At 45.0% G+C, this 14,958-nt stretch overlaps 3 protein-coding genes across 3 annotated transcripts in view; 2 read left to right on the top strand and 1 right to left on the bottom strand.

Annotated features, from left to right (window-relative positions):
• Nucleotides 1-7,120, top strand: part of T265_12862 (hypothetical protein) — a gene marked incomplete at both ends in the record, with an annotated part of 19,616 nt that extends 12,496 nt beyond the window's left edge. Inside the window, 8 exons of the mRNA XM_009165897.1 lie at nucleotides 203-382; nucleotides 833-977; nucleotides 1,576-1,677; nucleotides 3,230-3,564; nucleotides 4,190-4,411; nucleotides 5,578-5,877; nucleotides 5,976-6,224; nucleotides 6,914-7,120. Coding sequence (XP_009164161.1) covers nucleotides 203-382; nucleotides 833-977; nucleotides 1,576-1,677; nucleotides 3,230-3,564; nucleotides 4,190-4,411; nucleotides 5,578-5,877; nucleotides 5,976-6,224; nucleotides 6,914-7,120 — 1,740 coding nt within the window. The remainder of the gene's footprint in view (nucleotides 1-202; nucleotides 383-832; nucleotides 978-1,575; nucleotides 1,678-3,229; nucleotides 3,565-4,189; nucleotides 4,412-5,577; nucleotides 5,878-5,975; nucleotides 6,225-6,913) is intronic.
• T265_01776 (hypothetical protein) overlaps nucleotides 1-14,626 on the top strand; it is a gene marked incomplete at both ends in the record, with an annotated part of 25,654 nt that extends 11,028 nt beyond the window's left edge. The window contains 7 exons of the mRNA XM_009165866.1: nucleotides 833-973; nucleotides 3,220-3,564; nucleotides 4,190-4,411; nucleotides 5,578-5,877; nucleotides 5,976-6,224; nucleotides 8,245-8,460; nucleotides 13,043-14,626. Of these exons, the coding sequence (XP_009164130.1) occupies nucleotides 833-973; nucleotides 3,220-3,564; nucleotides 4,190-4,411; nucleotides 5,578-5,877; nucleotides 5,976-6,224; nucleotides 8,245-8,460; nucleotides 13,043-13,702 (2,133 nt within the window). The remainder of the gene's footprint in view (nucleotides 1-832; nucleotides 974-3,219; nucleotides 3,565-4,189; nucleotides 4,412-5,577; nucleotides 5,878-5,975; nucleotides 6,225-8,244; nucleotides 8,461-13,042) is intronic.
• The window catches only part of T265_01777 (hypothetical protein), a gene marked incomplete at both ends in the record, with an annotated part of 42,681 nt that overhangs the window by 11,471 nt on the left and 16,252 nt on the right, over nucleotides 1-14,958 (bottom strand). The window contains one exon of the mRNA XM_009165867.1: nucleotides 4,539-4,566. Within this exon, the coding sequence (XP_009164131.1) occupies nucleotides 4,539-4,566 (28 nt within the window). The remainder of the gene's footprint in view (nucleotides 1-4,538; nucleotides 4,567-14,958) is intronic.

The following is a 14,958-nucleotide window of genomic DNA, read 5'->3' as shown; positions in this document are numbered from 1 at the left end:
TCGAACCACGGACCTCCCGGTCAGCGCTTTAACCACTGAGACATCTCGCCGGAAGAGCGCTCCCGTTTTATGTTAACAGCTGGTTTCGTCCCTCCTGCTGTTCCTAGGGTGGCCTAGTTTTGCACCTTAGTTCGATTTCGTTTGCTCTTCTTGTTCGATATTTGCCTGGGAAGTTGCATGCTCCTTCGATCCAAGTGGTTAGAGCGCGAATTTACTGACCGGAAGGTCCGTGGTTCGAACCCGACCTCTGCCTCTCGACTCCTACTGTCTAGGCTTGGGCAGCCTGGCAGTATCCCAGCCCTCGTGCAGCCTTCGGGTGGCATGGCAGCTAGGCACTGAAAGGGTGCTACAGCTGAACGATTTCGACTATGCTCCTTCAGCTGTTCGATTATTTACAGCTTCGAATAAAAAAAACAACTGAATTTTTCTCGAGGTTATGGTGAAAATTGAACGCCTGTATACTCTCTACGCCTCCATTGGTTTCGTCATTACAATTCGAAATACTTGCTAATACCGGAAGTTCAATAAAGCGGCCGCCTTGCCTCGTTTTTTCGCTTCTTGCAGGGCATTCCAACTTCCTTTCGCACTGTAAACTTTCTGTGGTATTCGCACAGCCTGGGGTTACTGATAGTAATCAAATTTTGAGTCACTTCGGCCTATTTACTGTTTATCAGCATTAAATGTACACTTCCAGTGTAATCGGTCATTCGTCTGTTGCCCCATTTTTCCATCTATCGACCGTGCTGCGTCTGATTTGTTTGCCCACATCTCTTACCAGCACTCCTATCCCAAATCTATGTGCATATTTCTCTTCCGTCCAATTTATTTACAGGGTGTGCGAGATTTGTTTACTCGTGTCGCATCATCGATCGGATCGATCAGTTTGTCGGAATATGTGAATGAAAAATCAGCTGATAGTGGAGCCACGCCACTGATTGAGGCGGCCAAGACAGGGTCAAATGATATTGTTCGGGTAAGTAAATGTGGTTACTTGCATCCCTTATTCGGTCCAGCCTGTTCACTCGTTAGCCCGTTCTCCAAGCGTTCGATTCTTTTTTTGCGACTACTTGTTTTCGCTTTGTTTTCGCGTGTTCATGGGTGAGCTGAGCACGACTATCATTTCAACCAAAGCACCCAAAATTTACTTCGAAACTGGACTGCTCCCCTTGTAGGAGACCCCTAAGCAAGTATTACTTCTAAGAATAACGTACTGACTGAATCGGTCTGTCTTAACTGAAGAGAATCGGTCAAACTACAGCATGTAATTTATGAAGGAACAATAACATGAACGCGTGTGTTTTTGTTCCGGATCACACTCCTTTGATCGGTACCAGATAAGACGAGTCAAATGAATGCCTATCACTTGAGCTTCTATGTCGCCACTCTTGTATACTAAATAGGTGTGTTACTGGGTGGCCGTTTGAGGCGTCGGGCGTTCCTCTCACATCACTCAGGTGCGAAGGTGTTCACCTGTTCAGACGTAAAAATTCGGATGGGTTCAGCGTGGAGTAGTAGTAACACTCTCGTCTTGCATAGAAAAATTTGAAAGATTGTTCAGCTGTAATACCCTTTCAGTGACTAGCTGTCATGCCACTCGAGAGAAGCAGGAGGGCTGGGATACTGCCAGGTTGCCCAAGCCCAGACAGGGGAGGTCGGGTTCAAATGATCGGTCCTCCGGTCAGTAAATTCGCACCTTGCATATCAAACCCCACTACAACCAAGGATATTCACTTCTGATGACCTTCAATAAGAGCGAAACTCCAGTCCAGTGCTTCCCCTTTTGGTGCGGACTCACCAGAATGATTGTTCAAGTGAGAGTCATGTAAGTGTATATTCCACACATCCGGCAACCACCAACAAATAAAAAGCAGTTATTCACCTTTCATTCAGCTGTAATACTGTTTGACTGGTGTCATTTAATAGCACCCACTTTTATTTTTCTCCGCTTTCGTTTAACTGTGAACATTAATCTTAGGACTTATGTTTATTTGGTTTATGAACGGTTTTGGTTCTTGTGCACAGAACTTTTGAACGATTATGTCGCACAATTACAGGGTTTTGGAACGCTATACAGACCACCGATTCTGAGCCCCACTCGCCATCACTGTTGATAGCATTTGCTAGTAATAAATACTGATGCCTACAGGCCATGAGGATAAAATACAGTAATAAAGTTTGAAAAAAGGGAGGAGTTGCTGAAAAACTCTGTATTCTTCGGGAAATCGATCAGGAACAGGGTGTCTACACCTTGGAACAACAAGGAGCACTATTTCGGAGTGAGACCCGATCAGTGTGGTTGGCCTAACGTCATTGGTGAACCTCATCCAACAGCAGCCCAACTTTGATTAAGCAGTCCGGATCGAAAATGACGGCATGAATGCCACCGGGATCGGTTAATGTCTCTAACCACTTTCAACAAGTCTCATCGGGATCCCAGTCAAACTCAAGCTCAGTCAGACTCAAACTTCCTACAATACCCAGGCTGACTGTAGTCGCTTCCATTGCGCGCGACCATGTCATGGCTAATCCGCCTCGGATTTTTCGCCAGCATGAGCTCGGGAGGAGAAATCGCTTCTTCCGTGATACACGGTGGTTGAACATGCGTAGTACATTCCCCAACCACTTTGGCCTGACAATTTTTTAATCGCTGATAATCGTCATATAAGGTGTTCAAGAGATTTGTCAGCACTACTCTGGTATCACATTTTTGATCGTGATCGACATTCCTTGATGAGTTGTGCTCTCGATATGGACAGGTAATATTTCAGTCGGGTCTGATGAAGTGCAATGAGTTGATCTCCACCTTGATTCTAATTTGCACACTCAATGTTTTACTCCATCCTCCCCTTCTAATTATCAATTCACGGTTCATCGATTGTGGAAGGAAGTGAAATGAAATATTATTCAGATAATACATAATACTTCAATAATACTTATTCTTGAAAACCAAATGACAGTAGATCACAATGCGTGTTGGATCGCCAGAAGGTTCCGTGGAACAGCCACTAGTTATAATTCTGTCGCGTTTCGGTTAATTTGACTGGCAAAAGTAGTCTAAAGTAGGCTAAAGTAGTCTTACTCTACCTTGCAATCACCATCATCTTTCACATAGATTTGTCACTCTGCATATATGTAGCCCATGAATAATCACACCAAATATGTGAATCTCTTTGGCTGAATGTGGGTACTTATCCTGCTGATGTTTCATCCGTCTCCCAGCTATTGTTAGAGCACGGAGCTTTGGTCAATCTGCGCGACTGCGGCGGTTTCACCGCATTGCACCGAGCCTGTCAAAAAAGCTTCGCCCATGTTGCCGAAACTTTACTCAGATTAGGCCGTGCCAATCCTCAGATAAAATGCCCGTTTTCTGGTAACACAGCCTTACACGAGGCTGCGATGCTTGGCCACGCAGACTGTGTCAACTGTCTACTGAGATTTCATGCCGCTCCTTGGGGCCGCAATGCTGAGGCTGAAATGCCGTTTGAACTGGCTCTGCGGTACGGCTTCGCGGATTTGGCCGCGGCGCTTGCCGGCTATAAACCCACACCACCCTTGACTACTCAGGTATGTTCGCCCGTTTTCCGTGCTTCTAAATAAACGGGTTGTAACGAACTATCTTTCCTATTTGCATTCATTCTTTCCCGTATGTTTGGGATGGATTTGACTGAGAGGAGACATGCAAAATATCGCTTGTCCTATCTAGTCACACTTTCTCTGTGGTTATCCTCTGCTCATGTTTTTCCGCTATATTCGCCAGTTTCGTTTTCGTTTCTTTAGCGTTTCTTGTGTGGGCTGGCTTCGTTGTTTCATATACCGTGCTGGGACATTAATTCCATAACTTGCATTTGCTGGGAAGGGAGTATAACTATTTCATAGTCTTACATAGCTAAGAGGTTGTTTGCTGCAATTCATTTGAACCTTTGCGTTAGGGAAATATAATGTGCTCACCTACCGGACATCCTCCGGTTAACGGTGCTGCGGAATATTCCTACATCTAGTGATGTCATCGTTATTCTGCTCGTGATGTCCCTCGAGCAGTCACAAAACCTCTACAAATTGATTGCTACGTTTTTGCAGACATTACAACAACTGGTTTTCTCACTAAATGGGACTACAATAATCTTCTACCTGATTATCAGTACACTTTTGTCGCACTGGTACAACCTCGCCTTTATGTTGCCTTTTGCAGGCCGACTGGTATCATCCAAATCTGTCCAAAGCAGACACTGATCGAGTCTTTACCAACTCAGGCGCGACCAAGGACGGTGCATTTCTCATTCGACGTTCCTCACAGTCTGAACGCAAATTCGTCCTGGTTCTCTACTACCAACGACAGACACTCAAATATCAGATCGAAGTGGTCGACTTCTCATTTCATATGGACACGAAAGAAGCGTACTTCATTGACAAGGTAAAACGATTTGCCATTATTTGTTTATCCCTTTGTTCCTATGCTTGTTACTGCTACAAACCAGCGTATGTACATCATTCTAGATCATAAGTGTGGATAACAGCTGTCTCCTTAGTTTCCTCCTTACCTCCAGCGACTTGACGAACCCTGCGTAGCTGAATAAGTGTAATATAAGGGACAAGCCGCATGCCGAGAATTGTCAACAAAAAACAACACGTTAAATTGCTCCGCAGTGGTGGAACTGTAGCGTTCTATGGAAAGTCCTTTTGTGTTCGTTAATCTCGCCATCTCATTCAATAGCTTCTAGTAGTTTTTTTTTCGAAAGTTTGTGCCTGAACAAAGATAGAACACAGTGTCCCATTATTATACGGGCTGGATGCCTGTGTTCATAGGTGTCATCTCTGAAGCCACTGTCGTCACTCCGTTCTTGATCATTGCAATTTTTGCAATAACGGTAATATCTAAGCCCAGCTCTTGCTCTGATTCTCCGAAGTTAGTGATGTCAGCAACGGAACCACCAAGGGTGTGCGCAGTGTAGTGCATGCCCAAAAACAGATAAAAAAAATCCATCTACAGTATCTCGTGTTCAAAGGTGTCATCTCTGGACCCACTGTCGTCAGTCGGTTCTTGGTGACCGCAATTTTCGTAATAACGGTAACATCCAAGCTCAGCTCTCGCTCTGACTCGCCGAGGCTAGTGATGTCAGTAGCTGAACCACCTAGGGTATGTGTGGTGTAGTAAATGCCCCAAAAACAGGTGAAAAAATCCATACACATTATCTCGTGTTTGATGTATATGCTGCGTCAACATTCTAGAGATTCAGACGTGGACGGCCCATTGGCGGCCGGTATTCAGCGGATACTGGAATATGATTGGCTGCTGTTTCCCAATTTTCAACCAATCAGGGCTCATCTAGATGTTGAACCGGCAAGCGACCCGATCTTCCCACCAATCGAGTGCAACTTAGGCCTTTTGCCCGTAACCGCGTTTAATTACGAGCGATAAGGTGGTTTTAGTGTGCGGTTCCGCCTGTCTGCTCCTCGACAACGCACACACTGTTTTGCATTGTTCTTCACTTATGGTGGTTTTCTGGGTCGATAAGTTCACTCTCATAGCCACTGTCTGTCAAGTTGGTGAACGTGTCTCTTTCTACCTTATTTTTCCAGGGCCCGTTGCACTTATCACTGGAACACCTTGTTGAACACTATAGTCGGTTTGCTGATGGCATCCCGGTGCGATTGCACTACGCCGTGTCTCCATCTGGCATGGTGCTGAATATTGAACAACTTGTCCCACCCGGACTGGAGAAGCGTGGACGGGAGTTGAAAAAGTGCGAACCATCTACCGGGGGAACAGAGGCTTGGGCACTGAGAACTATCACAACGGGGCCACATGGTGGTCATATGGGAGCGCCGCTTGCGCTGCCCAGTGTACGCTCCGGGAATCCGAAGCAAAATCGCAGCAAGGTTAGCAGGTTACCACTTAACTTGTTAGCAGACTTTGAACCCTGCACCACTCAATTAGTAGTTGCTTACCGTTTTTCCACGTTTTTTCACCCGCACAGAATGGTAAAAATCTAAGTACTGGTTCGGGAATGTCTAACGCTTCTGTTTGCGCGGGCGGCCTTCTGCCTGCCACAGCCGGTTTACACCTGACCTCCTCAGGAAGTTCGTGCGCCAGCACTGGTGAACTACGCCTTGTTCCAAGCGACGCGGTCATCCTCTTGTACCGGTTAGGTGAAGGGGAATTCGGTGAGGTTTATCGGGGTCAATTGCACTTGGATAATGGAACCACTCAGGAGGTTGCAGTGAAAGTGAGTCTTTGAAGTCGGCAGTTTACTGTGCATCTCTTCAACAAAAGTCTTGAGTTTTCTTTATCCATTTGAATAAAGTAGCGGCAGAATTTCCCCATTTGGAGCAGTAATTCGGTCCACTTGCCTCACCGGAAAGGACAATCATGCGTTAGTATAGTGCAACTTTAAAACCTACTGAATAAATACGACCTAAATGATGCAACTACTGGAAACGGTTAGTGACCTCTGTTAGTAAATCTGTATAGCTCAGATTGTCAACTGAGTGCCGTATGGTCAAGAGGCGTCTTGCAGTTTCTGAATGCCCGACTAGGCACCTAATGATCCTTTTCTCAGTTCGTGCATCACACACTTTGAAAAGTGTTCGTCTATCATATGCTAGGGATGTAATTCTGTTCTGCCAATGCAAGTGTCACCACACTTGCAGGTAAACTGATAGATTAGATGGACAACAGAGTGATTTCGTTTTCTGGACCGTTTAGCCTAGAGTGCGCTGCTTTAGGCCTCATGAAGGTCCATAAGTGTCCCGCTATCAAGAGAAAGTTCTGTAGATGGTGTGAAATGCCTTCAGTTTCACACGATATGGACACCTTGAGTCGGGGACCCTGCGTTTCGAATCAGCTTTCGTGGAAAACACCTGGACATTTTAAAATACAAGCAGTAGAAAACACCGTCTAAATTATTCTGTTCAGGAGCTCATTGTTACTTCTTCATTACTCTCAACTGTCGGATGGCCGCGATTTAAAATGGTAATAAATAATCGTTCAGCTGTAACACCCTTTCGGTGTCTAGCTGCCATGCCACCCGAAGGAAGCATGAGGGCTAGGATACTGCCAGGTTGTTCAAGCCTAGACAGGGGAAGTTCAGAGGCAGAGTTCATGTTCGAACCACAGACCTTCAGGTCAGTAAATCTGGGCTCTAATTACTTAACTATCTTGCTCCCTGTCGCAATTCGCGTCTCCACCTAATGCTCTTTTACTTGTGGCCACTAGAGCAACCTATACTGGCTTCATGACAGGATAGTTTTGTAGACTTTTACAAGGACATTCTCATGTTACTTCGCAGTTCGCGTCTCCGTCTAATGCTCTTTTATTTGTGGCCGCTAGAGCAACCTATACTAGCTGTATGACACGATAGTTTTGTGGACTTTTACAAGGACATTCTCATGTTACTTAAAGTAGTATCAGTATTGTTGTGCTGCTCTTCTGTCTCCCCTGATGAATACAGGTCATCCGGCTTACAAAAGCAGTTTATTCCAGTTCATTTACTTTGGTCATCGGCTATCGACTTTTAGTCGTCCCTGAAAGTCCATCGATTAGTGTCACCAACCCAAACACACTGGCCAACTCACGTGGACAGTCTTCGTGTTTGCACACTACTCTAACTCCCATGGATGGTAGTCCATCATTTATTTATGGTGGAAATCCAAAAAAAGAATAAATCTGACCTCTCTTCAAGAAGGGGCCGCACGCTATGGTGTAGATGATGGGAAACTAACTTTGAAGCGAGTTGCTTCTTAAGTTGAGTATCGGTGAGGTGAATTTTTTTCCAGGGACTTCTCTTCGTAGAGGACCGTGGTTCTAAACTGTGATGTTCTGACGAAAATCGAGAGTTATTGCAAATCAGCTGCTTTGACTTGACTTTATTTTCCCGTTCATAATCACATAAACTGAAGTAGGGTAGCTAGGAAAATTGACTGAAATAATATCATCTTCTTTCATGAGTACCCCATGTTTGTTCGTTGTAGTCCGTTATCGGGGATATGTTTCATTGGGTTTTTTGTGCATGATATACCCACTGTTGGTTCTATTTTATCAATATGGCGTTGCCTATCTGTTGTTTTGTTCCGATATTACATCTGAAAGTTATTCTGTCACGTGACGAGCTACTCAAATTCATTCCGGACTTGTTAACTTGAGGAAACACACTTCAATGCTATATTTTTAAACACCTATTGGTCCGATACAATGAACCCTCTGTTCGTCCGTCCATCCGTAAAACTTGCACTTCTGCTATCTACCAGGTCCTTGTCCAGCCATCTCAACGCCTCGATTTTCTGAAAGAAGCCACAATCATGATGCAGCTTTCACACCCACACATCGTCACCATCTATGGAGTGTGCGAAAACAAGCGTCTGATGATGATTTTGGAACTGGCTGAATTGGGCAGTCTTCTGGACTATCTGCTCGACTACCCCGAACGATGTCAGCTACCCGAGCTGTACAACTGGGCTATGCAGGTAATTTGAACTTTCAGCTTCAGCTATGTCTCCCCCTATCTCATTAAATGCCTAGGGTTTTTTTTTCGATTGGCCGTACTTTAGCCACACGGTCCTTTATCTAGTTTACTCGTCTGGCAGGAAATTGTGTATCGGGAAATTATCACCTCTTGAGAGGAGGGACTAACTTAAACGTCGATGTTCGCTTAATACGAATGCTGGTGGCTGATTTTTCGCCGAATTCCAGTTTTTCCTGCTCCAGGTGTCCTGCACTGTTTGTCTTTATTTATGAAAAATGCGTGTGCCATTGAACTATGGTTCGATCCCTTTTCGGTGCGTACTTTCTGCCGGCTGGATCGTAACGAATGCAGGAAGAAGTTGGTAGACAAACACTCGCAAAGCAATTTGGTTTTAGCTCAGCTGAATCCCGGCTGAATTCCTCCTGTATAATATTGTTCAATCTGACGAACCCCCAAGAAATCCGTTGCGTCGAACAGTTTTTAACAACCTAATGAGTAGTGTTTCTTTAAGAAGAGTTAATTTTACTTTTTGTTCCTCAGGCCTAAAATCAAGTTACTCAAGGGGTTCACACTGCTCACCAACGACCGTGGTAAATAGGAGTCAGGGGTGGGGATGATCAGTTGTTTGTTTGTGACCATGTGGGGAAGTTCAGGGGGCTCGAGTTGGCACATTGGTTAAGGCGCCAGCTTACGAACCGGAACGTTCGTGATTCAAACCCAACCTCAGCACCTCGACTGCTCCTATGTACGGGATTGGGAAACTTGGCAATATCTCACCTTTCGTACCTCCTTTCGTTGGCAGTGCAGCTAGGTACTGAAAGGGTGCCACAGATGAACGAGAGGAGCCCCGTATCGATTGTGTCTGTGAGCACGATCCTTGACTACAAAGGGTGATCCGCATTGTCTCATCAACCGCCAATGATCGGGTTCCAAGCGGTGCTGACCCTTCAAAAGGGTCGTTTGACATGTTGTTATGCATTCACTTCGCATTCCGAATCAACGAGGTTTTCAGTGCCTGTCCTAGGTCTTTTCCCTTCTCCTTCCCAATGTTCCTCATTTGGTTTTTTACTCCACTATATATCTCTATCGCAACATTTCACGCGTATTTCAGATTCTTTCACCTTAGTAAATGAGATCACTCATAAATGGTGGTTATATGGGAGCTTAAGCCACTTTTTCTACTCTTGTTTCTACTTTGTTTTGAAAGTACCGTAAGAACAAACCTTAATAACAGAAATGATCTTACCCACTTTGAAGGCGTTCCTCACTTTGTTCCGAAACGCGTAAATAAATGGTTGATGGGGCGCAAGTCATGTCATTTTGGCTTCTAAGTTGCTTCGTTTCTTTGCCTAACCTTTGCATGGCCGCACCGACACAAAGTGAAACAACGCGCCTATGACTGGCTCTGCCACTTTAGGCGTTGCGACAAATTTCTAACGCAGATTTTCCTGGTTTTGTCATTGGCTATCCAGTTTGTCCAAAAAGGTAGGTGACGCAAGAATAAAGCTATCAGAGTACAGTGAGATTGATACGACAGCAAGGAGCACTAAACACAGTTGTGTGCGGCTCACAGCTGATTGTGTTTGTCACAGACCGTTGATGACAGTCACGATATGTTCTTGTGCCTTCAAACCCCGGTTGCGATATCCTAAGGATTCCGCCGTTTATAGCCTGATGTCATCATTGTGAACTTCAATTACACATCCCGGACAAGGGTGGGACTAAAGCTACCCAGCCTCTGTGAAACGAGGACTAAAGTTAAATTTTCCCATAGTTATTCCATGAGACAGTTACCGTAGCGATAGTATGAAAAGCTTACCTGTTCGTCACACTCGATCAAGTACTGCAAGTATGGCCTAACGTAAAACAACAACCAGCAAGTGATATCCTCAAATCTGGGGCGTGCACTTCACCAGAACACTCTGAAATTCACTTCTATTGGCTTGCTCAGTTCAGTCTATCTATTATTCAGACTGAAGTATGTAAGGCAGGGCTTGTTGACTAGTCGGCATCGTTAGAGCAACAGATAAAGTTTGACAGGTTAGGCTAGTTAGTGCGTGTGCCACTCATTCTCAGACATTGTCTACCAAAGAAATTTTTTTCACTCTACATCAGCATGGACGAAAGATTTTCGATAGGCGGGCCTAGATACCAGCCTGGGCGTGGTGGAACCTTCACGTCCTATGTGACTCTCCTTGCACGTAGTATATGACACGTGTCTCATTGACGGGCTTGCTCATCTATGGTCTTTGTCCGCGTTATACGCTGGGCTCATGTTGGCAAAAGATTTTGTGTCAGTCCCGCGGATGGCGTCCCACTCCAGTACGATACCCAGATATGTTCACTAGGATGACAGCAGACGACTAGTCCAAGTTCCACGAGTTGGCTGTTCGCCGTTTTCTCAACCATAAGTCGCTTTCAGAAGGCCATGTGTTCGCTTCGGATCTCAATGTAAAAACGCGTCATTTGGATGTAACTAGACTGCCCAATTACTGATATCTTCTGCAGTTCTCTGGAACACTTTCAGTCCCTCGCAATAACACTCACTCTTAGTTTTAGCTACTCGGTTGTAAAGTTCATGAAGTCGCATCCAGCTATCAGTTATTAGCACTTGAAGTGCCTCAGAGTGAATCATGCGGAATCGACGAATGATGTCAACTTCGACCATCAATCGATTTCCCCATACATTGCATCACGTCACATATCTGTAACCCACCTGCTTGAATTTCATAGATAGACTGGTTTATACGACTAATACGGTTTTCCCCGGCTTGGGCAACTTGGCGGTATCTCAGCTCTCGTACTTCCTTTGGATGGCATGGCAGTTAGGCACGGAAATGGTGTTACAGCTGAACGATGTTTTTACTATTTGTCTATCTTCATTGTGAGCTTCTGTTGCAAGCAGTTCAAGTCACACTCATTCATTGGACAAACGTTTATTGGACCTTTGATCAAATAGCTAGTGTTGTGTGCTCACTCAGACGGAATATAAAAGGCAGTGGGATAAGCAGTGTTGAAGTAATTATCCATGAATATGATACTGTATTCTGTCAGGCTACCGAACTTGCGTGCTTTACTTTCAAGGTCAGCAATAATGGCGGTGTTGATAGGCTACGTGCTGCTCAAAAATATGATTGTCGTCGTGGGCTGTCGACGGATTTTCAGCAACCTTATGAGTAGTACACTACAAAGATAAATATGATTGTGCTTCTGGTGTGTTCTTTTGGTGTTCCCCACTGCAAGCCCCTGATTTAGGTTATCGCTTTGCCTCTGTTCGCCATTGTGGTGGTATACTTCATCTGTCGTGCAAGACGTTCGATAAACCAATCGCATCACTCAAGGGTAAACACGTTTGTCTGTGGAGACGCGATAATGCAAGTCTGTCTAGCATGATTAGGTTTCGGTAACGCGTCCAACTCGCATATCAAATTTTGGGAGCTCAAGCTTCCGATGAACTCTAATAATAGCGAAACTTGAGTCCAGTTTTTTCCACTTTGGTGTGGAATTGCCTGAATTACTGTGTCGAACAGGAGGAATGTTCAACCGAGAGTAATAGGAATGCAGATCGCACAAACAGCAGTTCCTGTTACGTATGTGTTTCAAGGGAGTCGATCGTTTTATTGAATTTGTAAATATCCCGCCTCAGCCTGATTTTCCAGAATGGGAAGCTTATAATGGTCCTAGAATTGACCAGCTTTGTACAGACTAAGCACATTGCTGGTTAACCCTAGCTAGTCATGTGTGTGACAATTATGGGTGATACTGACCACTCTTTGCGCACACACTGTTTAGTTGTCTCCACATTGTTTCGGCAAATATGGGTCATTAGTGGGCGTTATAAATGGCCCCTTCTATTCAATCCCAGGTGTTTTTTTCTCGCCTTTACATCGGATATAGACAGGGACCTTCAGTTGGTTTTATGGGCTGCACAACGCAAAGCACATGTGCGGAAGTCTGTCGGCATAGGTCCGGAAGCGGATACCAGCAAGCCATGTGTCCGGGATGACAATAGTTCGTGCTATTTTGGCGGCAATGGTCGGGTTAAGATTATCTCTAGGCCATCAGCTACAATGAACCTAGTCAATTGTTAGGGGTTACTTAATTTGTCTGGGGCTACGAAACATTCCTCTCTTGGGCGACTGACGAGTCCCGTCGGCGCTGCACGTGTTGAACAAAATGTAACTGCTACAGTATCCTTTCAGGTATGAGACAAAATGCTCATCTTGGGTTTCCTTTTTCCCTGCTTGGGATTGTGCAGCCTATCCTTGATGTCTGCTGAATGCTGCCTTTCAGTCTGTCTAAAAGTTGATCCAAAGCAGTAACTAAAGTAGCCATATCCAATGTTCGCAACGTATCAAACAAATTCACTCAACTCAGTCGACTTTCCCGTCAACCCTCATGTAGCAACCGTTTGATGATTAGGCACAATCAATGGCGTTTGCGTCGGATACTATCTGTACGCCACCGAAAGTGAAAATGTGGCGAGGTGTACTAGTTTCTGCCTGGCTGTGTTTTCTTATCAACGTGCGGTGTTTCTATTTAACTACCGCTTCACCAATCGCTTTGTTTTACTTCCCATCCAGATTGCCAGTGGAATGAGCTATCTTGAGTCTTCAGGGTTCGTCCACCGCGATCTTGCCTGCCGAAATGTCCTCCTTTCAAATCAGTCCTGTGCAAAAATATCCGACTTTGGACTCTCACGAGCCGTCGGTGTTGAATCAGATTACTACAAAGCAACACAACGGGGCAAATGGCCCGTCAAATGGTACGCACCTGAGTCAATATACTACAAGACTTTCAGTCATGCCAGCGATGTGTGGTCCTTTGGTATTTGTCTATGGGAAATGTTCTCTCTCGGTGAGCATCCCTACGCGGACCAGGATAGTTTTGAGGTATTGCGTCAAATCGAAGAGGGAGTACGTCTCCCGCGACCACGTCTGGCGACGGATGAAGTGTTTGCGGTGATGCACGACTGTTGGGCCTACAATCCTGATGCCAGACCCACATTTAGCCAATTACTGATAATCTTCCAACATTTGGCCACGAATGTATATGAAAATGTTGAGCCACCAGAGGTTGGGGCATTAAACTTGAATGGGGCTCGCAAAACAATCGCAGTAAATGGTGTTGTGCCCCCTTCATCGTCTACTGCCGCCAGCGGGATGAACATGGCGGATGTGCGCGGAGCTCCGGGCTCCACCCGTCTAACATCCGCCGATGTGGCTCACACTAATGGCACCTGATACGCCTGGCATCATTAGCTCCAAAGTTCCACGACATAGGCTCGCCTACTACCTCCATGAAATCATCTGCATCTGGAGCACTTTCCAAGACTCTTTCTGCACGATCCCGAAGCAATTATGTTTTCATTTTTAATCACTGTGTATCGTTCACCTTGTATTTTGCGCAACTGTAGAGTTTTTCTTTCGCATGTACATTCATCCAGAACCTTTTGTTTCAATCTTTCCGCTCACGTGACTCCAGTCCAGTCTGGGTGTACTTTCCTTCTGGTCTGGGGACGATTTCATGGCATTTGTCTCAATCAATGCTTTTGTGTACAATCATCATTATTTCGACTATTTTCAGTGAGTTCATGTCTGGGACAATGTACTCATTTTCCAATGCATTTGATTTTCAAACGACTGACTAATCAAGAAATTTCGAATTTCCGGAAGGACGGTCTCATCTCCACGTTTGGATTTCTGATCTCTTTTTTTCGTTTTCTCTGAATCTATTCCCTTATTTTGTGACCAATTGACTCGATGGTTTACCAGTGGTCTTGTAACTCTACCGTTTACTTATACGGTTAGTTCGAACCGTCTTTGGTTAATATGGCGGTGTGCTTAAAGCGAAGTTTTGATTCGCTCTTGTGATATAGTCAAGTGGCTTAAATCCGTACTCCTCTGTAGAGATCATCTGAAGGGTCTGGCCAGAAATGGTCGTCTTTTGGAGGGAGATGAGAAAACGAAAAAGTGTATTGATCGTGGTGTTGATTGTGGATCCGTCTCCCTGGACAGCTGATACTTTTTAGTCGCCAGTTCCTTGATTTTTCCCTGCAAGCCGCTCCATTTTCTCCTTGTGTTAGTTTATTCTATGGTTTCTCTTTTATTGACCATCGCATCATCGACTTCGTCTGGCTAGTCTGAGATGCCCTCAGTTCACAGCGGGCCATATTAAGAATAGATCTCTTAGGATGTCTGTCAAATGATGCTACAGGCTTTTACGGTGAAGCTGTGGTCGGATTCCGAAGGGTTCAGCCACACTAGGTGCTTCTTCAGTGGGTAAACCTCGATGTGTTCTGTACTAGATGAAAGTCCTTGCCCTATTGAACTGACCGAGACCAATGTACAAACATCCACGTATCAAATATGGATCGGTGTTTAGTTAGATAACTCTTTCGCGTCATGCCCTTACAGACATTACCTGTCAGTTATCCATGGGCTCTCAGTTTGAAGTCCTTCTTGAACTGGAACGAAATCTACCCCGTTTCGAAGCACAC

Source organism: Opisthorchis viverrini (genome assembly GCF_000715545.1).
Source record: "Opisthorchis viverrini unplaced genomic scaffold opera_v5_19, whole genome shotgun sequence".
Classification (NCBI taxonomy): Eukaryota; Metazoa; Platyhelminthes; class Trematoda; order Opisthorchiida; family Opisthorchiidae; genus Opisthorchis; species Opisthorchis viverrini.
Note: the sequence above shows the minus strand (reverse complement) of the source record. Positions and strands in the feature narration are given on the sequence as shown.